We start from the raw sequence: 27,826 nt of genomic DNA on the forward strand, positions 1-27,826 counted from the left end.
AATGAACTCCTGGTGAACTTTGTTGGCTTTTAAACAGAACTTAGCCACATTATAAGATCTCAGATCATTCTGCTCTGTTAAAAGATAATCAAGATAAAAAGAATCTGTACAACCTGGATGGCAACTAATAAAAAGAGTTATATGTTTATGCGATATACCTTGGTAAAATTGACAATAGGAACATAGGAAGCTGCCATATACTGAGTCAGACCATTGGTCTAGCTAGCTCAGTATTGTCTTCACAAAGTGGCAGTGGCTTCCCCAAGGCTGCAGGCAGAAATCTCTCTCAGCCCTATCTTGGAGATGTTGCCAGGGAGGGAACTTGGAACCTAGATGCTCTTCCCAGAGCGGCTCCATCCCCTGAGGGGAATATCTTTCAGTACTCACACTTTTAGTCTCCCTTTCATATGCAACCAGGGCAGACCTTGCTTAGCTAAGGGGACAAGTCATGCTTGCTACCACAAGACCAGCTCATGAGCACATGAGCCGTTGTTTCACTATCTTCCAGTTTGCAGGGACAAGTGTGTTCTTTATAGGGTTTTTTTGGTATCTCCCTTCCAGGGCTGCTGTTTGCAAGACATTGCACCGTTCCTGTGTCAAACCTCTGAGGTATTTTGGTACGGTTATCTGGCTTAGGTATCTGGCAGGGTTGAAACTCAGAACTTGGTTGCCCAAATCGACACCAACAGGAATAGAGCCCTGATCAATTTGACGCTCCATGTCATATATTCTTTGTCTGAGTTTGACCCTGTCATTTTCATATCCCAGAGTTAACAGTGCGAAAGGGGAGGAACCAATAACGTTGCAGCCTTTCCTCCAGTTCTCTCTTCCACCTGGAGTGATAGATGTCCTTTAGCACAAGTGGAGCAAAATCTGCAGGGTGGAAAACCAGAATTCAGCCAGAATTCGAAGATATTGATCCATGCTCTGGCCTCTACTTTAAGCAGTCCTGCTTCCAGACGTAGGACAGCACTGGGCACACACCAGGATACCTGAAAAATGTTCCTCAGGAACGTAGATTGCAGTTTCCAGCTTAGAGAAGTTGGAGTATGTGCCAAGTTAAGCTCCATAAAGGAGCTGTGCTCGTAGTTTGGCCAAAAAGAATTTTATTGCTGAGGGGATAAATTCGGCATTCCTGGAGTGCTGGAAAGATTGGATTGCTCGTGCATTTTTGTGTGCATTCTACCTTACATATTATCTGTGTGTACCCCTTCTGCCTGAGGACTGGAATATTATGCCAAGGTATTTGAAATACTTAACTTGTTCTAACCTCTACCCATTTAGTGACCAGTTCCGAATCTTTGGTCTCTTTGCAAACACCAGGATCTTAGTTTTGTTATAATTAATTTCTAGAAGTTGCTCTTCGCAATAGGTAGCAAGAGAGCACAAAACTTTTCTTAGACCTATTGGAGTTTGCGAGAGAATGACAGCATCATCTGCATATAGAAGTATAGCAAGATGTCTGTCTGCTAATTTTGGTGGATGATGGTCTAAATTATCTAGATGGGATACAAGAGAGTTAATATAAAAGTTAAAAAGCAGTGGAGCCAGAATACAACCCTGTCTGACTCCTCTGAATGTTGGTATTTCCTTGCTGAGGTGTCCCTGAGCGCTGCAACGCACCCTTACAGAAGAGCTTTTGTATAATTTGAACATCAAAAGAAGCAAACAACGGTCTACTGATGATCTCAGTAGCTTACACCAAAGTTTCTCCCCAGGGATCAGGTGGAAAGGGTGACTTAGCTTTCCTTCACAAACAGTTATGTCAAATGGGAGGAGGAGACCAAGTTTGTTCTGTTGTGTGCAAGAAAACTTGAAAAAGCAGTGACCCTAGGCAAGGTTCACCTCCTAAGGCAATACTAAAATCTTCCTTTGAATGAGCACCATAAGACGCTGTCCCAAGACTGGTGTTCTCCCTCTTCAATGGCCTGTTTCCCTGCATCTCTTGCTTGCTTTTCTTCTTCATTGTAATTGCTTTTTCCTGGCCTAGCTGCCTCTGTCATTTTCTAGACTTTCTTGATCCTAAAGGGACTGGAGTATTCCCTTTCCCCCCATCCCCATGTTCATACAATGGGCTTCTTACTGCCTCTGAGCCACAATTTGGATGTTGACCTTTACTTTGGCCATGGCTTCCTAAGAGGAAAACCATTCTCATTCAAAGATGGTAGATATAAAGATGGTTTTACTGTGATTACTCAACAATTTAGCTCATATTTTTGTCTCTGGATTGCTGGCACATATCCATGCTAATTCCTTTTTTATATTATTGCATGTTTATAGACTGTAAAGTTTGCATTTGATTGTAATGTTTTCTAGATAAATCCATTAGCCATGGAAGCTGAAGAGACGATGAACTGCATTCAGGAATTTCCAGATCATTATAAAGTAATTTTGGACAGACTGAATGAACAGCGAGAGAAGGATCAGTTCACAGACATCACTCTGATTGTGGATGGTATGTTGTGATAGAAACTGGATTATGTGTGCACACACGCACACTCTATAGTTTGCTTACTACCTAATCTATGTAAATTTTAAAGTATCTAGATTCAAACCAGTTTAGGTTCATTGAATTCAAAAGGACAAATCTTCTTGGACTCTGAGTAATGTGGTTCATCTAATTTGGTACTTACAACCTTAGGTAAAATATATACACCTTCCTAGGACTAAGTCCCATTGAAATGAGCAGGACTTAATTCCAAATAAACATGCATTGGATTGTGCTTCACAAATCTACATTTGTTTTGGGGAAATGAAACCTTTCATATAGGTTTGTGTTATGATATATAGAATTTAACTTCTACATTATAAAGGATTCTTCTGATCAGGGACCAGCAGCACCAAAAGTCAAGGGTGAGGAAGAGAACTGCCCCTTCTTTCCTCCCCTAAGTCATGGTGGAAAGAAAGGTTGTTTGTTTCTCTCACACTGGGCTTTTTCGGGTAGTATTGGCAGTACCTCATTGCTGTTGCACCTCTGCAAAGTCCCAACAGCAGGGAGAGAAATGACTGAAAGGGAGGTTTGGTGACCATTGCAAATGAAGACTAAAGGCATTTGAACTAAAACTCACATATCACTGTTCTGTGATAAACAATAGACACTCAATTTGATTGATTTTAGTTTGTCCCTAAATAAGGCTATGTATGAAAATGATTTTTCTCTAGTTTGACTTTTAACACACTGCAATATGTGTACATGGTTTTATATAAACTTTTTTCTCTCCCTTCTAGGGCATCATTTTAAAGCTCATAAAGCTGTTCTTGCTGCTTGCAGCCAGTTTTTCCACAAATTCTTTCAAGACTTCACTCAGGAGCCGCTAGTAGAGATAGAAGGTAATTAACTGGTGTGATTGATTCTGAATTCTTCTTTGAGAAGAACTGGGGGAAATCAACCATCAATGTCACTGCCCACGCAGTCATAAGAGTGGCCCTCCTGGATCAGGCCCAAGGCCCATCTAGTCCAGCATACTGTCTCACACAGTGGCCCATATGTCTTACTGGCATATTCTCAGGTTGGGACTCTGATGTGTTGGGCTGGGCTTCCAGGCATACGAGAAGATGGAGCAGGGTTTGGCAAATCCCCGATGCCATGGAGCCATGGCACTTATAAATTAAATGGTGGTGCCTAGCCTAGGATAATCAGAGGTAGAGTTATTTAATAAAATCCTTATTTGGCCCAAGCAGCCCTGTTCCTATTCAAAGTTGTAAAGGGGATAAAGTGAAGCCTATTTACCCTTTAAGTTGATGGTGTTGGATATGATAGAAGTTTATAGAATTGTGTGGTATGAAGAGAGATTTTTCTCTCTTTCTCAGTAATTCTGGACCATGCAGAACTGCTGCCAAACTGACTGATGGCAGATTCAAGATGTACAGGAGAGGATGATGCTTCACACGATGGATCATTAGCCATACAAATTCCATAAAATGTGGTGAGAGCCACTGACTTATATGGCTTTACAAGGGAATTAGACAAATGCATGTAAGATAGGGTAGGTGGAGTCTCTGGGTTTGGAGGTAGTGCCAGACATGTTGCACAAGGCTACACTAGTGTTTCTGACCCACTGGATAAAGGGTTCCCAACCTATGGTACTTGAGATATTACTGAACTACAATTCCCATCACCCCCAGCCATAGTAAATTGTAGTTGAGGATGATGGGAGTTGTAGTTTAGCAACATCTGAATTATGGTGTTGTTGTGCACTGCTCAGAGACTTTGGATAGGTCGGTATAAAAATGTAATAATAATATCTGGACTATCACAAGTTTGGGAACTCCTGATCTAGATATTTGACAGCAAAATGTTGTTGGCTGTCAGTGCAAAATATAAGAGTTGGCTTCTGATGTCCTGTAGGTTTCATGTGGCCTTTTGCCTTCAATCAGGTGTCAGTAACATGGCATTTCGTCACTTAATTGAGTTCACTTACACCGCCAAGCTAATGGTCCAAGGAGAAGAAGAAGCAAATGATGTCTGGAAAGCAGCTGAGTATCTTCAGATGTTAGAAGCCATTAAAGCACTTGAAATCAGGTGAGTGTGGAGTTTCTCAGATCTTGGGAAGGCTTCCAATAATTCTCTCTAATAAATAACATCTGGGGACCCAACACTGAGAATCATAATGTTCAATTCAGCCCGAACGAAAAGCAGATTCAGAAATGAGGAGGCCGAATGTGTTTGGGTCATGTTATAAAGTACATGGCTTACCCATCAATAAGTTGCTGTGCATAGGTCTATGCCATCTACTTTATAACATGACCCAAACGCATTTGGCCTCCTCCTTTCTGAATCTGCTTTTCGTTCGGGCTGAATTGAACATTATGTTTTGTAGCTTGGTATCTAAGATTATTGGAAACCCACCTGAAAAAGGGAAAAGTAGACCAGGGCTTCTCAATGTTTGGTCCCCAGATGTTATTGGACTTCAACTCCCATAATCCCTAGCCCCAGTGGCCTTTGGTTGAGGATTATGGGAGTTGAAGTCCAAAATCATCTGGGGACCCAACATTGAGAATCCCTGGTGTAGACAAACTTGTGTTTTATGCACATGCATTTATTAGAGAGCGAAGATTGACTGTGACCTGCTGGCAAATTCAAGATTGCCACTTTGCAATGTATTAAAAGGCCCTTAAGAATAGGGCTGTATAATCTTGCAAAAATTAATATTGCCTTCATAACTGGCTTAGCCAGTCCACTAGGAGCCCATTTGGCTGTTGGCACCTATCTGTAGTTATTGTAAGTTGTTGGTTTCAGCTGTTATCTAAGGCAGGGGTTTCCTACCTGTGGAACTCCAGATGTGCATTTGAATAGAAGACCACATGTGAGTGTGGTAAGATATTCCCCTTAAGGGTTGGGAAGAGCATCTGGGAGGAGCATCTGCCTGTTGCTTAGCCATAGTTAACCAATTTGAATCATGCTGTCCTTTCTCTCAACCCAAAACTCTTTCCAACACCTGAAATCAACTTGCAAGTAGTCCTTTTCGTGTTTGGTTCTTTACTCTGTTTTATGTACCATTTTTCCAGGAACAAAGAAAATTCATTGCCACTTGAATCAAATCAGGCACAAGATAAAAATAAAGCCAAAAAGAGGAAGATAGCGGAGACCTCTAATGTTATCACTGAAACATTACCTTGTGCAGAATCGGAGCCTGTTGAAATCGAGGTAGAGATTGCAGAAGGGGCTATTGATGTGGAAGAAAATAACATCGAGGCGCTTGAGGAGGTAGCTTCTGCTGAACAGTCTATAAAGTACATACAGACCACGGGTACTTCAGATGAGTCTGCTTTGGCCCTTCTGGCAGATATCACCAGCAAGTTCCGCCATGGGGAAAGAAAAAGTGACATTCAGGAGGAGTGCGACAGTGCGTCCGATCCGACAGGCAAACAGATTGAAGGCATCGAGATCATGGAACTCCAGCTGTCGCATGTCAACAACCTCTTCCACTGTGAAAAGTGTAACCGTTCATTTAAATTGTTTTACCACTTTAAGGAACACATGAAAACGCACTCCACTGAAAATTACAAGTGTGACCTATGCAACAAAAGGTACCTGCGTGAAAGTGCATTGAAGCAGCACCTTACTTATCACCACCTTGATGAAGCTGGAGCCAACAAGAAACAAAGACCTGGCAAAAAAATACACGTCTGTCAGTACTGTGACAAACAATTTGACCACTTTGGTCATTTTAAAGAGCATCTTCGGAAACACACAGGTAATTGGTGGTGAGCTTGCTAAATCCTTTCCTGAGACACTCCCTCCCCCCTTCCCCTTCCTCCCCACTCTTGACTAATATTTTGCTATAGCCTTAAATGTTTCTCAGGTCATATTAAGACACAGCACTAAACCATGATTTAATATCACAAAAAAGAGTCTTGGGCTTTGTGCACAAGGGAAGAAGATCTTACTGCTTCGTAGCCCAAAGAAATTACTTCTTTGGGCTACGAAGTCATGACAGTTTGCTGTTGCATTTGTATCCAGCAAGTTGTGTTTTATTCTAACCACAATTTGTGATGCAATTAGGATGCTGTTGTGTCATGTTCACAAACTGTGGTTAGAACAAACCATGATTGCTGAGTTCGAATGCAATGGCTAATCAGAGTTTGTGTTTGCAGCACACTTGAATCCCCTTACATGCAGCAGAGGGAAGAATCACATGAGCTACTAACACTAAATCATGGTTTAGTATGATGTCTGAGCATGGTCAGAGAAGAATGGTACAAATGTTGAATCTTCTATTTGAACATTGAAATGCAAAATCTTTTACATGGAAAGTTATCCAGAAACCATTTAAGTCAGTGATAGACAACCTTGGCTCTCTTACACGTTGAACTACAACTCCTATCAGGCAATTTATGGTGCCTGGGGATGATGGGAGTTGTAGTTCAGCTACAGCTCAAAAAGCAAGGTTGTCTTTCCCTGATTTGAGTCATACTGGGAACTGATGACCACTGGCCATGTATGCCAGTCTCTTCAGGACCTCGTGTGTGTTACCTTGCCTGGCTGCAATATGTGCCATATGGACTGCATTTATCTTGGTAGGTCTTGCATGTTGAAGTTTCACTGATTGTCACAAGTTTGCAGTTAGGCTCTAGATATTGTCACATGAGGGAGGGGTGAGCTGAATCACAGTAAAACATAATTCAACTAGATGCCTAGAGCAGAAGTTCTTATGCTTTCACCCCTGCCCCAAGAGGATCCATCAGTGAAGTTTTGTCTTTGTTAGGGAACTGTCTGTTGTCTGAGACTCTGGCTTGGAAATGAATCTTGCTTGCTTCAGATTGATCCACCAGTCAAATTAATTGGGTGATTTCATTGTGATGAAGATAGAAGATTCCATTTTGTTTTGTTTGGTCTTCTGAATGCTCTGACATTTCAACATGGCAGCCATGTTGTGGGCAAACTCAACAAACCTATGAGCATGGATGGTTATTGGAGTATGGAGGAGGTGTGGTGGCTTCACCATGTCAAAATGACCATATAGGGACTTGAGTATTTATTTGATGGATCAGAGCAAAATTCTTAATCCTGCAAACTGTTTTTTGCAGTAACAAACATATGAAGCTGCCTCATACCGGGTCAGACTGATGGACCATTTAGTTCAGTATTGCCTACCCTGTCTGGCAGCAGCTCTCCAGGGTTTCAGACAGGGGTCTTGCCCAGCCCTATGTGGAAATGCTAGGGATTGAACCCAGGACCTTTTGCATGAAAGCAGCTCCTCTCCCACAAGCTACAGTTGCTTATCCCAGGTGATCAGTGATCCCCCAAATGACTTGAAGAAGCGGCATGTCTTAGGCACCATCACTGGTTTGTCCCCAGGATCTGGTAGTTGGCAATATTGTACCTCTGATCATGGAGACAGTATGACCCTTCCCTCAGGTGCTTATCACTCGGTTTACAGCACCCTTGTACTGACATCCTGGTGACCTCCCGCCAACCTGCACTAGCTTAGGAGAATGGTAGAATCTCTCACCCTTCCCCTCCCCTCAGTGTCTTCCAGTTTTAGGGGCAAAGGATAGTACAAGCCAAATGCATTTTGCAAAGGTTCCTTATATACTAAATTGAAATGTATATACTGAATTATTTAGGCTGTGCTTCATGATCCTAGAAATTTTGTGATGCGTTGCTCCCAGTCAGGGAGCAACATCATACCTTGCCTCTTGTGGGACTTCATTCGTGCTGTGTGGCTTGCTAGAAGACTGGAGTGAGCCACCTGTTGTATATTGCCTTTGCATGGAATTGGCAGTCTCCATGGAGGTGCTTTTCTAGGCAATTTCACAAGGCTTTGACCAAGTGCAGCTCATGTTAGCAAATATGTGAAAATAGGAGAGAAGCATGTCCTTCATCACTGATGGAGCACTGAACTAGCAATGACTGCACTGTGTGTTTAATCTGTTGTTGAATTTGTTGCTGTTGGGGCACATCTGTAAATGTCAGATTTACAGAGGGAGGAAACTCAAAATAGGGATGTGCTGAAACAATTCTGAAACATGCGCAGAGGCCATGTGTGTGCCAGCATTGTGTGCAGAGGCAGCTAGGAGATGCCCTGCCAGCACCCAAAGATATCTGGGAGGAGTGTTGGGATTACAGCAATGGCAGTGAGTGGAGGAGGAGCAGGATCTGCTCTCCTCCTCGTTAAAGGGGCTGTGGAAGCCCTTGTTTTTACAGGGATTGTGCTGGCGATTCTGCTTCTGAATCGCGATTCTGTGTGTCTCTAATTCAGAACAGCCTATTTTCCAGTTCATTGGAGATAGGGCTGGTTCTCACAGTCAAAGCTGCCACTGACTATTGGGCACCAGATGCAGGAGGAGGAGGAGGTGGTGCATGTGCTCCTGATATTTGGTCGTCTGTGCAGTGCAAATTACCAGGAAGTGATTGTGTGCGGGAGGGGTCAGAGGGGCTGATGTTGGTTGCAAACAGACGACAATTGACCCCTCACACAAAATCATTTCCTGGTCTTTTTTCACAGCTCAAATAACTGGGAATTGGGGACACCTCCACTTCCTGTGCCGCCTGGCTTTTGGCAGCAGCTTTGATCGTGGGAACCAGCCTGTTTCTGGGTTTTTAAAAATTGATTACGGTTCTGTCTCGCCTTTCTGCCATTATGGAATTCAAGACTTTGAGTAGACTAAGTGACCTCTCCTGCTCTTGATCCGTTGTTCCTAAAGCAAGGACCACAACTGTTTCATGTTGGGAGTCCGAGGTCTACCTCTAGCAATACAGCCTTTAGAGTGTACAGGCTTTCAATCAATCCAGGAACTGATTTGTGGATCACAAAGTCTGACAAGGTAGCAGCTTGTTTCCTAAAAGCAGCTATGGAAAATATTGCCGTATTGCCAGGAATGGCAGAATTCTATATTCAAGGCTCCTCCCCGCCACCCCAGCCCTAATCTTCAGTACCTGCATACTTGCATAACTTTCCTCCTGAACCACGAGTACAGGAAACTTGCTTCTGTGCTAAAAATGATAGCTGATATGCAGTGGTTAGCTACATATGTCGGAAGCCAGATTCTGCCTAGTGGATATCTGCTTTTGACTGTGGGTCATTGTACACATCAGGAAATGAATGTTATGCTTCTAAAAAAAAACAAAAAAAACCGCTATGTTGCTTTTAATGTTTGCTCCTTTTGAGTTTCATTAATTTCTGAAGCATCTGGCTCATAGGATGTTAGAGCTGGAAGGGACCTTGAGGTCTTCTAGTCCAACCCCTTACTCAGTGCAGAAACCTCTACAACATCCTTGACAGGTGCCTGGCCACCCTCCGTCTGAAAACCTCCAGCAAAGGAGAGCCCACCACTGCATGAGGCAGACTGCTCCCCTGTCAAATAGCTCTTGCAGTTGGGAAGTTCTTCCTAATGTTAAGCCGGAATCTGCTTCCTTATAATTTCATCCCATTAGTTCTTGCCCTGCCCTCAGGAGCAGCAGAGAACAAGTCTGTTCCTGCCTCTATGTTTCAGCCCTTCAGATATTGAAGACAGCTCTCCTATCTCCCCGTTGTCTTCTCTTGAGGTGGATGTGCAAGTGGTCTGTTCGTTTTGTAGCTGTTGGTTTGTTTATTTGGCATCTATATGAAGTGCTGGTTGAAGGCTTTTCACAGCATTGTTGAATTGTTCGGGAGCCATGCAGTGGATCAATATGGACCGCCCCCCCCCCCCCCGCTGCCACCGCCGCACTGTTTTCAAGAGGGAAACTGGGGTAAGGCATAAGCTACAACTTATGTACCATGGAGCGGGAGCATTCAGCCTTAGAATACAAGAATTTGGGATCCTTCAGTGGCCTCTGTTGCCAGCAAGCATGCGAAAGAGAGAAATGGAAGAATTAAAAATCTGCATAACTGATCCATGACATTAATGGTGGAATTGCACATTACAAGGCAAACACCGGCTTAATAAACAGTATTTTCCTTGTAGAGCAAATGGTGGGCACAGGGTGAGTGGCACTTGCAGAACTGGCAGGCAAGGAAAGTCAATAATGATACACTAATTCTTTATTTGGTCACTGACCAGGAAAAGGAAAGGAGAAAATGCATCAAATCTGAGCATAATAACAATATTCAACAGCTATAATACAGAGAGGTTAAAGGGCTGTAGAAAAAGCTTGTCTAATCCTGTTAGCAATCAGAGGAAATTTGGCCACATTCTGTGTAAACAGCTAGTACGAGATCTGAACGGCCATAATAATTTCTTAAGTATGGATCAATAAGAGCAACCTGAAAATCATTATAAAATTTACAATATAATAACATATGAGTAATTGACTCATCCGCTCTATCACCACACAAATAATGACATGCTGAACAAGGGTCTTCTTTGTACCTGCCATCTAATACTGCAGATGGAGATGCATTGAAGCAAGCTAAAGAGAATATTCTCCTATATTTGGGGACCACAAGTAAATTTAAATATCTGGCAGGTGAAACCTCAAATGAGGGCGTACCATAAATGGATCTATTGGACAAAAGAGTGTGTTCTTCTTAAGAACATAAGAACAGCCCTGCTGGATCAGGCCCAAGGCCCATCTAGTCCAGCATCCTGTTTCACACAGTGGCCCACAAGATTCTGCTGGGAGCCTACAGGAAGGAGTTGAGGGCATGCCCTCTCTCCTGCTGTTACTCCCCTACAACTGGTATTCAGAGGCATCCTTGATGAGTCACATCCAGTATCCTCTGCTTGAGAACAAGCTTAGCTCGCTTGTAGCTCCAGTCCAGTAATAGGGCAGGGAGAAACTGATAGAGGATCTCCAACTGGAATGAAAACTATCTGATAACATGGGGATTAGACCTTTAGGGAAGAGGAAAAAGTTCTATACAAAAATTACAAATTAGCATCTAGGCTTTGCCTTCCATCCTGAGCATAAATGTAGAGTGTGCTGTTCAGTTGATTTAGACTCCTGGTACCCACAGAGCCCTGTGGTTTTCTTTGGTAGAATACAGGAGGGGTTTACCATTGCCTCCTCCCGTGCAGTCTGAGATGATGCCTTTCAGCATCTTCCTATATTGCTGCTGCCCGATATAGTAGCAGCGGGAATTCGAACCAGCAACCTTCTGCTTGTTAGTCAAGCATTTCCCCACTACGCCACTTAAGGTGCATACATAACTCTAACCCAACCTTCTGCTTGTTAGTCAAGCATTTCCCCACTACACCACTTAAGGTGAATACATAACTCCAAATGTATAGCAGCATTAGATACACACTGAGGGACCTGGAACAAACTCCCCAGAAATCTGGATTAAATAACTTCAGGAGATGCAAGGTCCTGATGAGAGAAAATCTGAATTCCAAGGAGCAGCTGAGCAAGAGTCTTAGCTTCATATAGTCTAACTGTGGGAGAGATAAATGGTCCACCTTTAGATCTATAAAAAGCCAAAATGGCCCAGGAACATTTCACACATTCTATTTCACATATTTTTGCGGGGGTTTGGACTACCCTTAATATGGAAAATTATACCCAAGTATTTAAAACTATCTACTTGCTCGATCATGTGACCATCGATTGTTCAATAATTTTCTTTGTTTTAGCAAACCGCATAATTTTGGTCTTATGATAGTTAACATATAAAGCATTTTCTCTGCAAAACTGACCAAAGCTGCTAAGGCTCTTTTTAACCTGATTGGAGACTGGGAAAGGATATTTATTTATTTTACTTATATATTTCTATCTCGCTCTTCCTCCAAGGAGCCCAGAGCGGGGCCCATGGTTATATTTATCCTCACAACAACCGTGTGAGGCCAGTTAGGCTGAGAAAGAAGTGACTGGCCCAGAGTCACCCACTGAGTTTCATGGCTGAATGGAGATTTGAACTCGGATCTCTCTGATCCTAGTCCAACACTCTAACCACTACACCACATTGGCTCTGTTCTGCTCCTTCGAGGTAGGCTGCCACCAATTGAAGACTGATCTAAAGCCACTGACCAGGCTTAGACATGGCTTCAACAATCTAGAACTGTTTTGGCTTGGAACGTACAGACACTGTACTGCTGGAAACAACTCAGCAGTAGCAAATGACCTTATGAGGCTATTAGTTAGTTAGTTAATTAGGCCATTATTTTTCCCTCCACCTCTTTGTCTCTCTCTTTCTCCCTTCTCCTTTCCCATGATTTAATTAGATTTCAATTGGACTTTAATCAGATCCAATCAGAATTTAAAGACTTAAAAGTCTAAAATATTCTCCCCAGTGGTGTTTTCCCCCCTCTGTTCATTTTTGGGCCTATTTATTACTACAATTAGGCACTCAGACACTTAGACGTCAAATGACCCGAGGTGGGAGGTAGTTTGAGACAGTTTAATTGCTTGTTTTACTGCATTTTTGAGAAAGCTCAGGGGGTTTTCCTTTGCTATATTTTGCGAAATAAAGTCCTCCCTGAACATTTCTAGACTTTTTTTGGATTATTGATCTTGAATAAAAAGCACTCATTGGCTCTTAAACATAAAGTTTGGGGATTACTGCTGATTACCGTGGAAGGGTATTACAGCGGTGACTTGCAGAAGAGCTGAAGAATAATACTCTGTGGATTGGACTTTAAGAGGAGAACTTTGAAGGATATAAATTACAATGGATTATAACTTTTTTTCTCTTTTCTTTTTTGAATGAGGCTTTTTAATTTGAGACTTGGAATTCATTTATGTCCAAAACTATCCCTAACAAATAGTCCCATAGGTGTATGGATCTTCCCCGATGGGGTATCTTTTCCTTCTTTTTTTCCTTCTTTGTGACCGCAAACTAAAACTTTCACACCTGGACTACTTTCCCTCCTTCCTCCCCCTCTTTGTTGGAATATCCTACTTTACAAAGTTGCAGCTGTAATCAACCATCACAAGAGGGAGCTGGACCACCTTGTATCATATTTTATGAGTACTGAACATTTTATCAGGCCTATGGACTACGTGCGAAGGTTATTATATTTGTATCTTATAAAGAGGGGTTTTTCTTGGGCTCCGAGGGAGGTTTACTAGCTTTTAATTTCCAAGTTTAAACTCTCAGTAATTGGAGTATATGGAATTATAACGGGACTATTTTTTACCTTACTTCATGAGTATGGGACATTCCGTCAGGGCTTTTTGACTGTATTGAAATAATATTGTATGTTTGTATTTTATGAAGATGGATTTTTGTTTGGCTTCTCTTCCCCCACCCCTTTTGACAGAGGTTGTCTCCATTAGAGTTAAAGGGAGTAGCGAAAGTCAGCTAAATTGGCTTATTGCTTAAAGAATTCTAATCCAATAGCATAATAAGCTTCTGCTAATGCTGTAATAAATTTAAGTATAATGGCTGATGTATTAAATTAGGGAATTAATTTTAAACTTTGTAAACAAAATTATTGTGCAATACTTCCCTTTTTGTTGTTTATATTTGTTGGTTGGAACAGCTTAGAACTATGTAATAGAAACTTTTATAGGCATGGAGACAATAGCAATTTCAGTTTAAAATATAGAGCTCGTTCAAATCTTGTGAGTTCCCAAGAAAAACAATAGCTTTTCCCATTGATATCTTTTTAATGAGAAAATATTTGGGCAGGAGCATTCCTCTTTCACAAACCAGAAAAATGGGTTAAAAAAAAAGATCGAACAGGCGATAAAGTTGATACAGACTCTGAAGATGCAAGCCAGCAAGAGGAGGCGATCTCCCTCTCCAAATTGCGAGAAATGTTTGCTACGGAACTACAGAAATCGATGGATTGGATCGAAGCCAAATTGGATTCTTTTCAAGCAGAAGTACAATCCAGATTTGATGTGGTTGAGAGGAAACTAGCCGAGCATGACCAACTGATTCATAAGGTGACAGAATCTCAAAAGGAACTGGAAATTGCAAAGACAACATGAGAATCCAAATATAAATGTTGGGATTGGAACAGCAGATGGAGATTTTTAGAATCCAAATCTTGTGCCTGTAACTTGAAGATTCGCAGTGTGGGGGAAGAGGTGGGGAAAGAAAACGTAGAGAAGGAGATTGCAATTCTTTTTCTTCTTTTGCAATTTTTGAGCCTTGATCCGGAAGACTCTTTTGATATTTGAGAAATTTATAGAGTAAATTCCAGATATGCCCAAGATAAGAATCTTGCAAGAGATAATAGGATAAAATTTATGAATAGAAGGACCAAGGAAGCAATTCTTCGTGCACAAAGTCTTTCCCTTGGAACAAGGAAATAAGCGGATTGAGATCCTACCAGATGCCCCTGTTGACATTCTAAGGAAACGTTGGGAGTTAAAGTTTTTGACTGCCATTCTCCAGGAGAGAGACGTAAGTTTTGGGCGGTATAAAAATATGTTAAATAAATAAATACAAGTGGGCAGTACCTTTTTGTTTGGAAGTCTTTATGGATCATGGCAAGGCGCAGATATATACGCTTGCAGATGAAAAATGCTTTTTGGAATCTCTAAGTGTTACAGACACCATAATTGTGCCAGATAAAACTCCAGACAGTGACCAATCAGAAGATTCAAAACTGGATCAAGCCTCTGCTTTTTAGAGGGGGGAGAAAAGACGGGGGGGGAGTGATTTTAAGAATTTAGAACCATGGATGAAATAAAAATTTTCATCGTCAGTGTTAATGGACTGAATAATCAGCTCTTAAAAGGAGAAAAAAAATTCTTGAAATTGAAGAAAGGAAAAGCAGATATTATTTGTCTGCAGGAAACTCATTTTAAGTCAAGTAATGTTCACTTATTGGACTACAAATTTTGAGGCCAAAGCTATGAGGCCTCTGGGTAGGGGGAGAATGGAGTGGTGATTTATGTCAAGAATCTGTCATGGACTTTGGAAGAGCAAATACAGGACACAGCTGGTAGATATATTATATTGAGGTTCCAAACTCAGCAACAGCATAAAACTACATTAGCCTCAATTTATGCTCCAAACAAGAAGACTCAATTTTATCAACAGTTTTTTCAGTCATTGTTGGGGATAGCTGAAGGAGAAGTATTTTTGATGGGAGATTGAAATGCAGTTTTTTCTCCAGCCCTAGACAAATCAGGACAATACAAGAAGAACTCTGGTAAATTAACAAGAAATGTACTGGATTATATGGCACTTTTATACTTAGACGTATGGCAATACAGATATCCTTTGGAGAACGGCTATACCTTTTCCCCCCACCACCATCAAACGTACTTGAAATTATTTTAATGAAAGGTGGTATATAAATTTAACAGTAAAATATATAAATTTAACAATAAAGTACTCCAGAATCGATAAGTGTAATGTGTATGAACTCGAAATCTGCCTTACCGAGACTGACTGAGTTGTAAGTGGCTCCACTTACCTATGCTGATCATAATCCACTAGTAATCAAACTTAACGAACGTACAGGACCAAGAAGGTGGACACTGAACAATCTTCTGTTACTGTAAGAACAAGTTTAATTCATCTTGGCACTTCAATTTAAGTGTTTCTTTCAGAGAAACATGACATCAGAAGTTTCATTATTTTCTGTATGGGATTCCAGTAAAGGTTTTATGAGAGGAATGTTTATATTTGGAGGCCTAGAGGAGGACGAGGGACCTGCAAAAGCAGGAAGAGTTATTACTAAATGAGTTGAACGCCTAGAAACAACCCACAAGATGAGTCCCCAGAAAGATATTTGGCAAAGCATAAAAGAGCTTCGTAAACAAATGGATCTTATAGACATAAAAGAAATGTACAAGAACATGATTATACAAAACAAAAACATTTTGAGAAGGGCAATAAGCCTGCTAAGTTACTGGTGTACCAACTGAGAAAAGAGCAAGAGAAGAGAGTTATCACTTCCATATGGAATGGTGAAGAGTTTGTTTCAGATACAGACAGAATGACTGATCAGTTTATGGAATACTACACCAAATTATATAGAAAAGAAAAGAAGGATTCAGAGGAGATCATACCATATTTAGCAACTCTACAGATATCACTGTTCATGAATAAACAGAAAGAACTGCTGAATAAACCGATTTCCGAGGAGGAAATAAGAGAAGCAATACGATGTTTAAAAAACAATACCCTAGGTCCAGATGAATTCTCATTGGTTTACTACAAGTATTTTCACAAAATACTAACTGGCCCATTGACTCAGGTTATGAATGAAATATTACATTGCTATGTACTTCCTTCTTCCTGGCAAGGAGCATTTATTTCTCTTATTTATAAGGAAGGGAAGGATGCTACTCTGAGTCATACAAACCAATCTCTCTACTGAATGTTGATTGTAAAAATTTTGCGGCAATTTTGGCAGGAAGACTGAAGGTCCTCCTGACTGATATAATTCATCCAGATCAAACAGGATTTATACCACAGAGATACATGAAAGATAACCCAAGATTTGCAGTGAATGCAATAGATGATACAGGTCGAGAATCCTTTATCCGGACTCCCAAAATCTGGACACTACGCTGAGAGAGAGAGAGAGAGAGAGAGAGAGAGAGAGAGAGAGAGAGAATGCTTGTAGCTTCAACCTCCTCCAGCTTGCAGGAGCGATCACTTACGGCCCCTAAACTTGCTGTTGTTGATTCCTCAGCTCATTAGCGATCCTTTTAGCTCTTTCCCTCAGGCTTTGCTATCTACCTTTTGGTTTACCTTCCTCTCAAGCTTCGCTCCCAACAGGAGGGAAGGAAAGGAAAGTGGGGGGAAGGGGGGAAGATGAAAGAAAGTTGTTTTTTTTAAAGGTATATATACACAAGAGTTTAGAAGATAACAGGGGCACACAGGAAACAGATGAGTAAAGATCTAGCAGAATAAATACGAACAAACAGGAATAGATGAGAAGAGAAAGAGAAACTCTGCCTAGGCTTCAACAACTGAGAAGAGCCCTCCTTCGGGGCAGAGCCAAGCCGGTTTTGTGAATGGGATCACACTGCCACTCACACGCTTCTGAAGCCGGTCTGAGAGAGGAGAAGGAGGGGTATAGTATAGTATATTAAATAAACCCTTTTTTAAAAACCCAGTAACCTTTCATGCCCAAGATATCTCATTTATGAAAATATTCCAAAATCCGGAAAAATCCAAAATCCGGAACACCTCTGGTCCCAAGCACTCCAGATAAAAAATTCTTGACCTGTATTACAAAGAAGAAGAGCAAAGCAGCAATGATATTCCTTGATGCAGAGAAAGCTTTTGATAACTTGGATTGGCCCTTTCTGTTTAAGGTTCTGGAAAGAATGAACTGCAGGTCAAACTTCCTTTCTTGGATTCAAAGCATCTATCAGAAGCAATCAGCAAAGATAATAGTAAATGGGACCATATCCAAAAAATGTACCATTAATAAGGGTACCAGACAAGGGTCCCCTCTTTCCCCACTGCTGTTTATTTTAGCTCTAGAACCCTTGGCAAAGAAGATCCAGCAAGAGCAAAGAATTCATGGAATCAATATGATGGATCAAGAACACAAAATAAAACTGTATGCTGATGATGTAGTCCTAAAATTACTCAACCAAAGGATTCCTTAGATGCAATAATGGAGCATATAAACCAGTCAGTAAGATCCCAGGATATAAGATTAACAAAAGTACAACACAGATTATTATGTGGAACCTGTCAGTTACGAAGTCAATAAATCTGAGAGACAAGACCAGATTCCAGACAACAGCAAAACCTATCAAATATCTGGGGATTAATCTAACAGGGAATAATAAAGACCTGTTTAAGAATAATTATTGACCAGTGTGGAAACTTATCTTAGCAGACTTAAATAGGTGGAAAAAACTAAATCTTTCTTGGCTGGGAAAGATAGCATCAGTCAAAATGAACATCTTACCAAGAATGAACTTTTTATTTCAAATTATTGTGGTTAAGATTGAAGACAAGGCGCTGAACACATGGCAGAGGCATATAAATTCTTTTATTTGGGCTTATAAGAAACCAAGAATCAAGTTCAGGATTATGCAAAATGCAAAAGAACAGGGTGGATTGGCTGTCCCTAACATGAAATTATATTACCATGCCAGTTGCTTGACATGGATTTTGGAATGGAACAGAGAACCATATGGTTCGGTTATTAATATGGAGGGATAAGATCTCTGATGGGTTATATAAGTTTTTATGGTCTAACATAAAAAGAAATGATCAGGACATAAAATCCCACACAGTCAGAAATAGTTTGCTAAGTGTTTGGGATAAATACAAGAAAAAGATTAGTCTGGATCTATTGCCTCTGGCATCTATTCTAAATATTTTCTTTTATGAAGAAGAAAAATCCAGCAGGTATGATCTTTGGAGAAAGAAGGCATATAGTTTGACAAATGTAACTACTGTAAAAATAAAACCCAAATCTATTCAAATTCTTACTTTGGAATGGTCTGATGAACCACCATGGTTTCAGTATTTACAAATTAGCTCGATAGTACAAAAAGAAATACAAAATCAAGGTGGCAAGCAAAGAGACCTAATAGAATTTGAAATATTAATTAAAAATACTGACCATTTACTGGGACAGATATACAAGTTGTTGAAATATGATTCGGAAACAGAACAGTTTAAAGACTGCATGATAAAATGGATGCAAAACAATAGAGCAATTGCTCAATAGAGCAATTGATATGCAACAATGGGAATACCAATGGAGGGTGGATATAAAATTTACTGTAAATGGCATCTTAAGAGAAAACTGGTATAAAATTTATTTTCTTTGGTACATTACTCCTGTAACTATTAGAAAGATGGACAGCAATTATCTGGGAGATTATTGGAAATGTAAGAATCATGCGGGGACATTTTATCATATGTGGTGGACCTGCGGCAAAGCACAACAATTTTGGGGGGAAATTCACACCAAGATGCAACACATTTTAAATAATAAACTTCCCCTATTCACTTGAGCTTTTCTTACTAAATATAACCAAACCCGGTATACCTACTAAATACACAGACCTATCTTTATACATGATTACAGCCACCAGGATTCATTATGCTGCTAATTGACGATCACAGATACTCCCAACTTTGGATGAGTGGCTATTAAAATTATGGGAGTATGCTTTGATGGCTAAGGTTACCGCTTACCTGTGGAACAATTCAGATGAAACATTTGCATCAACTTGGGAACCTTTTATAAAGTTTAATATAGCACAAGGCCAACATCCACATTCAAGATTCAGTTTCTTTTAATACTCGTGGTTGATCAGTGAATTACTTGTAAAAGAGCCCCTGGTGGCGCAGTGGTAAAACTGCCGCCCTGTAACCAGAAGGTTACAAGTTCGATCCTGACCAGGGGCTCAAGGTTGATTCAGCCTTCCATCCTTCCGAGGTCGGTAAAATGAGTACCCAGAATGTTGGGGGCAATATGCTAAATCATTGTAAACCGCTTAGAGAGCTCCGGCTATAGAGCGGTATATAAATGTAAGTGCTATTGCTAGTGCTATTGCTATTCTTACTCTTTGTTGTATCGGTTGCAAGGGAGAAGATTGATAAAGGATGGAAGTGGAATTTTGGATTGTCACATGTAATATGCCATATGTAATAGTTGGAAATACAAGAGAGGATAATGTAATCATGTTGATGTATAGCAAATTAGACACAGAAGTGCATGGCTTGATATAATGCCAGCCTGCTTACCTAGTCTCAAGGATTTTGTAAGAAATCCCTGTCAGCAGTTAAGAATGCTGTTGGGGTACTTTTCCTTCCCTTAGAGTCAAAGCAACCTGCGAGTGTTGAAGGAGAAAGATAACGCAGAAGCTTTTATTTTCTTTTTCCTAAATAAAAGCACTCTTTGCTAAAGAAATATGTGGTTAAAACAATCATATTAAAAGTATGTTCAACTGCAAAGCTTAAAGTCCTAATTGTATAAATTCCCAGGCGATGCAGGATCACTGCATCATCTGCATACAGAAGGACACAAATATATCTTGAAGATAATTTTGGAGGGTGAAATTCTATCTTATTTAAACATTCAACAATATTGTTTATTTAATAATTAAACAAGATATACCCACAAGGAAAGTCTTTAAGTGCAACTGTCCTGCCAATTCTCCCTCAGCTGTCCTATGTGCTGAAACCAAAATAAGCTTTCTAAGGGAACAATGGCTGTGGAGAGGGATTGGTATTGGCAGGGGAGAATACGTGGGTACAGGAGGCATGAAATGCACTTTCCTCCTGTCTGTCCCTGTGCTTTTGTTGGTTTCAGCAGGCTTTGGTTTGAGAGAGCACATTTGCCAAGGCATTGTGTAGTTCTGCCTTCAGGCTGTAATCTGATGAACTCCTGCCTAGGAATAAGCTCCATTGGACATGGTGCAGCTAGCTTTGCATGCCAACTTATTTCCTGTACCTTTTTCTAAGTAAGCCTACATAAGATTAGGCTATAAACACACTTGGAAAAATACATGGGGCAATAGGGGTCTCACTGGTTAATACGCATGCTAGATAGAAGTAGACTCTCCATTTTCAGAGATGAATCAGATATTTATTGAAAATATTTCTAGCCTGCCCCTCCAGCACACTGCTGATCAGGGCTGCTTACAACAGGGAGCACAATAAATAATGGCTGGCATGTTGCATTGCAACAGAATCTATCTGCTTGCAGTAGCACAAGAGGGCTCTTGGCACAAATGCAGAAATTGCACAAACACAGTTTCACAAGGGCTGACTTGGAAATAATGGCTGTCCGTTCAGCATCTGCATTTGTGTGAAAAGTGCTTTTCCCCAACTGCACTCATGTTCTGTCTCAATGAACATACAACTTTGCTTGCTTTGACAGCCACTAAAGCAAGCGTAAAAACAAACTGGCAGCAAGATAAAATGGCAGGCGGGACTAAAACCAATTTTAAAATGCTTCTTTTCAAGTTCTTTTTTAAAATTCATCAAGGAAGGACACTGCTTGAAGCACCTTTCAGAGGGCATTCTGAAACAGGAGCTGCTGCCGAGAAGCAGCTGCAGTTGCTGCCAGCTGAACTTGCATCATTGGCAGGGCCTGCAAAGAGGAATGAAGGACCCTAGCAGACTCCTATGAGTGAATGAGATTCAAAGGCAACACTTTGAGGCTGTTCTCACGACCAGCTTAACCCTGCCTGGGCTGCCCCAAGCGGGGTTAGGCTGGTCATGAGAAGCGGCGGGATCCTCACTGATCTTTCCGCTCCCTGCCCACCTAACCCTCTTAACAAACCCGGCTTCACCCTTACTCTGGCTACCGGGTATCATGTGATTCCTTCGGTCACAGAGACAGGCACATAGAGCGCCCATCTGATGGGGGAATGCACGTGCCATGCATTGCACTGAGGGATGCCTGGAGGCTGGAGCAACAAGTTCTGGCCCCAGATCCCTCCACCCTGCTCTGTGCTTCACCGAGCTGCATGGAGCAGGGCTGTCTGTGTGGGCACATGGGAGGCGCACTGATGGAGAAATGTTCGGTCATCTAGAGGGAAGGTAGATTAAGTGCAGCCTTCCTCCCAGCTGCCGCCCAGGACGATTGTGTGACTCAGCCCTTTGGATCTGGCCCAGAAGCAAACTGGCAGCCAGTGAAGTTGCCGCAGGATGGTGTAATACTTGTGTAGTACCTGTCCCATAGAAGCATCCTTGTGGCAACATTTTGAGCCAGCTGAAGCTTGTGAACAGTCTTCAAAGGCAGCCCTTCATAGAGTACATTGCAATAATCCAATCTGGATGTAAGCAATATATGAGTTGCAGGTCTGATCCAAACTTTCCAGATAGTCACCGCTGGAGTACCAGCTGAAACTGGTAAAAGGCACTCCTGGACACCACCGCCACGTGGACCTCCAGGGACAGCATTGGGTCCAGGAGAACCCCCAAGCTACAAATTTCACCTTCCAGAGGAAGTGTGACCACATCTAGGACACGATCTGCTTCACAACTCCAATTGCTAGGGCAATCTTATCTGGATTAAGTTTGTTTCTTTGCTCCACTTTGCAAATGTTTATACAGCAGTTTGGCTGGCCAGTGTCTCAGGACAGAATGCTGTCTTTACATCCTAAACTTGGATTCTTGTATTTCTGCAACATTTGGCTATTTAAATTTCAGAGGCAGGAAAACTGTATTATTCCAGTTACAAATTTGCTTCTCCCCAGTTGTAAAGGTTAAAATTTGAAATTGGGGTGAATGGATTTGCATTTTCTATAAATGCCTATGTTTGCCTTGATAGGTGAAAAGCCATTTGAGTGTCCAAACTGCCACGAACGATTTGCTCGGAACAGCACGCTCAAATGTCACCTGACGGCATGCCAGTCCGGTGCTGGCGCTAAAAAGGGGCGGAAGAAACTTTATGAATGTCAGGTATGTGATAAAGAAAATGGCCCGGGTGTGTCTGAGTTAATCTGTTCATATGAAAAAGACCAAAAGTGATCTGCTTAAGAACAGCCCTGCTGGATAAGACCCAAGGCCTATCTAGTCCAGCAGCCTGTTTCCCACAGTGGCCTACCAGATATTCCTAGGAAGCCCACAGGGAAGAGGTGAGGGCATACCTTCTCTTCCAGTGTTGCTCCGCTGCAACTGGTATTCAGAAGCATCCTGCCTCTAAACCTGGAGGTAGCCTCTAGCCATCAAGACTAATAACCTTGAATTTGTCTATAAGAACCCATTCCTTTTCGCTGATAAAATTCAGGAGTGCTGGTGAGGTGGGAAGAGTCCCAATCATAATTACAGCCCTTCTGGATCAAGCCCAAGGCCCATCTGTCCAGCATCCTGTTTCACACAGTGGCCCACCATATGCCACTGAGAAGCCCACAGGCAAGAGGTGAGGGCATGCCCTCTCTCCTGCTGTTGCTCCGTTGCAACTGATATTCAGAGGCATCCTGCCCCTGAGGCTGGAGGCGGTCTATAGCCCTCCGACTAGTAGCCGTAAGACCTCTCCTCCATGAAGTTATCCAAACCCCTCTTAAAGCCATCCAGGTTGTTGACTCTCACCACATCTTGTGGCAGAGAATTCCACAAGTGGATTATGCATTGTGTGAAAAAGTACTCCTGTTTGTTGGTCCGAAACTTATTGGCAATCAATTTTGTGGGATGACCCCTGGTTCTAGTGTTATACGAGAGGGAGAAGAATTTCTCTCTGTCCACTTTCTCCACACCATGCATGATTTTATAGACCTCTATCATGTCTTCCCGCAGTTTCTAAACTAAAAAGCCCCAGGTATTATAGCCTTGCCTCTTAAGGAAGGTGCTCTAGGCCCCTGATCATCTTGGTTGCCCTCTTCTGCACCATTTCCAGTTCTACAATGTCCTTCTAGGTATGGTGATCAGAACTGTACACAGTACTCAAAGTGTGGCTACACCATAGTTTTGTATAAGGGCATTATAATACTAGCATTTTTATTTTCAATCCCCTTCCTAATGATCCCTAGCATGGAATTTGCCTTTCTTACCATTGCTGTACAATAAGTTGACACTTTCAACGAGCTGTCCACCACAACCCCAAGATCCCTCTCCTGGTCAGTCACTGACAGCTCAGATCCCATCAGTGTACAGCCATCCCTCGCCAACCACTAGGGTTTCATTCTGGCAAAACCTCGCCATTGGCAAATTTGCAGTTGGCGAAGCATTAAAGTCTATGGGAAATGGGATTAGGGGAACCATGACCACAACAAGACCTAAAAATAACACGGAAACATACAAAAGATTTGTGAAAAAACCTGTCATATCGCCAGGAGTCACCAAGAAGAATGAGCAGATCAAACCTCTGGATAGTTTTTAGGAACCCCCCCCCCCATCACTCAAATTCATTTTAAATTGGCAAGAGACACCAAGAGGAATGAGCAGATCGAACCTCTGAACCCCGCAATATCGCTGAAACCCCTTTCAAATTACTAAAAAACAAAACAAAAACCCTCGCCAAATACAGATACTCAGGTCGCAGTTGGCAAGACCTGTCAAAATTCCCCATTCACATATACTCAAAAGCATGGTTGGTTAAACTGTGGTTGGCAAGGGATGACTGTATATGTGAAGTTGGGTTGTTGTTTTTTTGCCCCAGTATACATCACTTTACACTTGCCCACATTGAATCACGTTTGCCATTTTGTCACCCACTCACCCAGTTTGGAGAGATCCTTTTGGAGCTCCTTACAATCTGTTTTGTTTTTTACTACCCTAGATAGTTTGGTGTCATCTGCAAATTTGGCCACCTCACTGCTTACCCCAAGTTCTAGATCATTTATGAATAAATTAAATTAAAAAGCACCTGTCCCAGTACAGATCCCTGGGGGACCCCACCTCTTACTTCCCTCCATTGTGAAAACTCAGTTTCCAGTCCAGTGATGCCAGCACACTCTGATATGATCAATATTTAAAACTCAGTCTTATGCGGGGCCCAAATGTTGCCTATTCTGGCTGTATGCTAGTTCTGGTCCTGTGAATTTCCAGTATAGAAAGAGCCTGTGTCAACAACTGGGGGAGCTGACCTTGTGGGGGGCTTTCTCTTAGTTCAGAGATTCCAGTCTTTGGGTTCCACACTGCAGCCCAGGAAATGAGAGACGTACTTCCAACTGCTGAATGTGCATTTTGTTATGGTGATCATCTGATATTAAATGAATCCTGTACTGTACCAAGTAATGCTCCAGGATTTTTAATTTTATTGCCATGAACTTGTTTATGACTAGCTGAATAGGCATCTGTTTGGAAAATTGTCCTAAGAATGATTTCTGTGGGACTTGTTGTTTTGATTAGTAGGACTTTAAATAACTGAACTGGGGGGAAAAAAATCAGGAGAAGCATAATGAACTTCAGTTAGCATTCCTCAGCGCATTGTATCTCTTGCTCTTTCAGGTCTGCAACAGTGTGTTTAACAGCTGGGATCAATTCAAAGATCATTTGGTAATACACACAGGTGACAAGCCCAACCACTGTACCTTATGTGATGTGTGGTTTATGCAAGGCAGTGAACTAAGGAGGCATTTGCAAGAAATTCACAATATTTCTGAGCGAATAGTGACTGACGACATTCTTCCTGACAGCGATCCAGTAGCATCCATGACTATCATAGAGCAGGTTGAACAAGTCCACGTGTTGCCCGTCATTCAGGTCCAGGTGGACCCAGCACAAGTGACTGTAGAGCAGGTACACCCAGATTTGATACAGAATAATCAAGTGAAAGCTGAACAAATAGCAGAGTTACAAGAGCAGGTGGAGATAAGCTACTTGGAAGTAGAGCACATTCAGACTGAAGAAGGAACTGAAGTGCATATGGAGGAGCTTGATGTGGAACACGTAAACCAGTTACAAATGGAAGAGGTCCAGGCACAGCTTATAGAGGAAACTGATCTAGAACGAGTAGGATCGGAACCCACAGATCAAGGAGAACTGGAAGCAAGCACCCCTGCTCAGGTGGAAGCAGCACACACAGCAGATCATGAAGAATCTGATGATTTAAAAACTCAGCCAATAGTGGATGTGCAAGAGGAAAAAGTGTAGACTTGGGAAATGTTGACTGCATTAGCTGTGATTTGAAAAATGTAATACCAAATTATTTTTGTTAATTTTCTTGTTTGACTTTTTGCACCACTGATAGATGGTTCTCTTATATGGATGCCCTTAGGAATGTGCACAGGTGGACCAAAGTTGGGAGATTTGATTAAACTGCCCTTCTTGTACTTTGGGGAGTGAGGGAGGGAACCCTCCCACACACTTTATTTACAAAGGGGGAGGACAAATTACCATGGAACAAAGTCTGTTAAAGAGATGGACAGCTCTGTGTGAAGTTTAATTGTAAAGTTTCCATAGGTTGTACCATTAGTTTATGCTGTTGTCATTGTCTGAGACTTCTGAAGCAAGTCCTGTTCTCCTTGCAGAATATGAGTTTAGAGTTAAAACTATGAGGTTACAACATTCATATGGATTATCTAAGGACAGTTGAGTGACCTGTTTAGAAACTTCAAGTAACTTTTTTTTTCCTTTCCCCTTCAGTATATTTCAGTAGCTGCAATCCTTGTTTGTTTATGTTCTTAAGTTTAACCACTGCCATCTTAACCTAGAAATTGATTAGTTCGGAGGTAGAGGGTGCTATTTGTGTGTGTGGTTTGGGGTTTTTTTTTTTTTCCTTGCATAAAAAGAGAAACTCTTGTGCCTTCTCACAACTAAGTAATTAAACTTCCACAAAGCTTCTAGGATATTTACAAAGCTAATGCAGAAAAGACAATGTAGATATTGCTGTATAGTGCTTTGTAATTTTGCTTACAATTCTCAGCTACCGGGTTTTTTTGTTTTTTGTTTTCGTATTAAATAAACTTAGGGGAAAGGAAACAAATTCAACACTGGCAATTTTTTTAAAAGGGCCAATTATAATAGGAAAATTTCAGCTGCACGATAGCAAGGTATAAGTTGGCTGAAAGGTTGCACTGGCATCTTATCACCAGATTTTTTATTTTTTAGAAAAAAAGGTACATTTTATATTTAAAAAAATTGCATTAAAAAAAATACAAAGTAAATATGTCTACTCAATGCATCAGGCTACTGTTTATTATTTAAAATTTTTTGACTCTTTACAGAAAGATCTTGTGCTCAAAAGATGGGGGGAAATCAACTTAAAAGCCATAGGTATGAGTGTTTTAACTGTGGATTTATACAAGTAGGAGTGTAAATATTTTAATCAGTATTATTGGACAATAAAACAGTACCAACAACAAACTCTCAATTTAACGCAGTGTTATTTGCTTCTTCTAGAATGCAGATTCTTAGTGCTGTTTTACATATTATACCCAAAAATAAACTCTGGTCTGTCGCTGAGTGTACATTCCACAGGGCACCTCAGCCAATCCTAGCTCTTTGATAGGCATACCTTTCTATAATAGGTCTTTTCAAACACCTGTTCATTGTTTTCTGCACTTTGCATTTGTATGTGTCTATTTGCATCTTGTTAATGGTTCATAATTGTATGTATCAAATGCATGAAGCAGCCCTGGAACTTTGGTTGAAATGAGCTTCCTCAAGACAAGGAACTGTGGTCTCACTCACTCACCTGGCTGTGTCAGAGAAGAGATATAAACATTGCACATTAATTGTAGACTTCTGCTGAAAAGCTCAAGGTGGCATCCATGGTCCACCACATCCCCCTTTTATCTTCATAACCTCCTATCCTACAGTGAGGGAAATAAGTATTTGATCCCCTGCTGATTTTGTCCGTTTGCCCTCTGACACAGAAATGACCAGGCTATAACTGGAATGGTAGATTTATTGTAGCTGTGAGAGACAGAATAACAACAAACAAACCCTCAAAAGCCCAGTGCCCAAAAGTCAGCGATGGATTTGCATTGTAGTGAGGGAAATAAGTATTCGATCCCTTCACAAAAGATGTCTTAGTACTTGGTGGCAAAACCCTTGTTGGCAATCACAGAGGTCAGACGTTTCTTGTAGTTGACCACCAGGTTTGCACACAACCCAGGAGGGATGTTGTCCCACTCCTCTTTGCAGATACTCTCCAAGTCAGAAAGGTTTCGAGGCTG

The 27,826-nt window shown here is 41.3% G+C and overlaps 1 protein-coding gene across 3 annotated transcripts in view; it reads left to right on the plus strand.

Moving 5' to 3' along the window:
• The window catches only part of ZNF131 (zinc finger protein 131), a 31,034-nt gene extending 4,016 nt beyond the window's left edge, over window positions 1–27,018 (plus strand). For 2 of the 3 annotated variants that reach the window (XM_053303001.1, XM_053303000.1), the window contains exons 2-7: window positions 2,317–2,455; window positions 3,229–3,330; window positions 4,378–4,522; window positions 5,509–6,197; window positions 22,537–22,667; window positions 25,155–27,018. In XM_053303001.1, the coding sequence (XP_053158976.1) occupies window positions 2,332–2,455; window positions 3,229–3,330; window positions 4,378–4,522; window positions 5,509–6,197; window positions 22,537–22,667; window positions 25,155–25,799 (1,836 nt within the window). In that variant the 5' untranslated portion in view covers window positions 2,317–2,331 and the 3' untranslated portion in view covers window positions 25,800–27,018. Of the gene's footprint in view, window positions 1–768; window positions 1,243–2,316; window positions 2,456–3,228; window positions 3,331–4,377; window positions 4,523–5,508; window positions 6,198–22,536; window positions 22,668–25,154 lie in introns of all 3 variants that reach the window. The other variant, XM_053303002.1, reaches the window with a different exon arrangement.
• Window positions 27,019–27,826: the final 808 nt, after the last annotated feature.

The sequence above is a fragment of the Hemicordylus capensis genome, chromosome 2 (assembly GCF_027244095.1).
Source record: "Hemicordylus capensis ecotype Gifberg chromosome 2, rHemCap1.1.pri, whole genome shotgun sequence".
Classification (NCBI taxonomy): Eukaryota; Metazoa; Chordata; class Lepidosauria; order Squamata; family Cordylidae; genus Hemicordylus; species Hemicordylus capensis.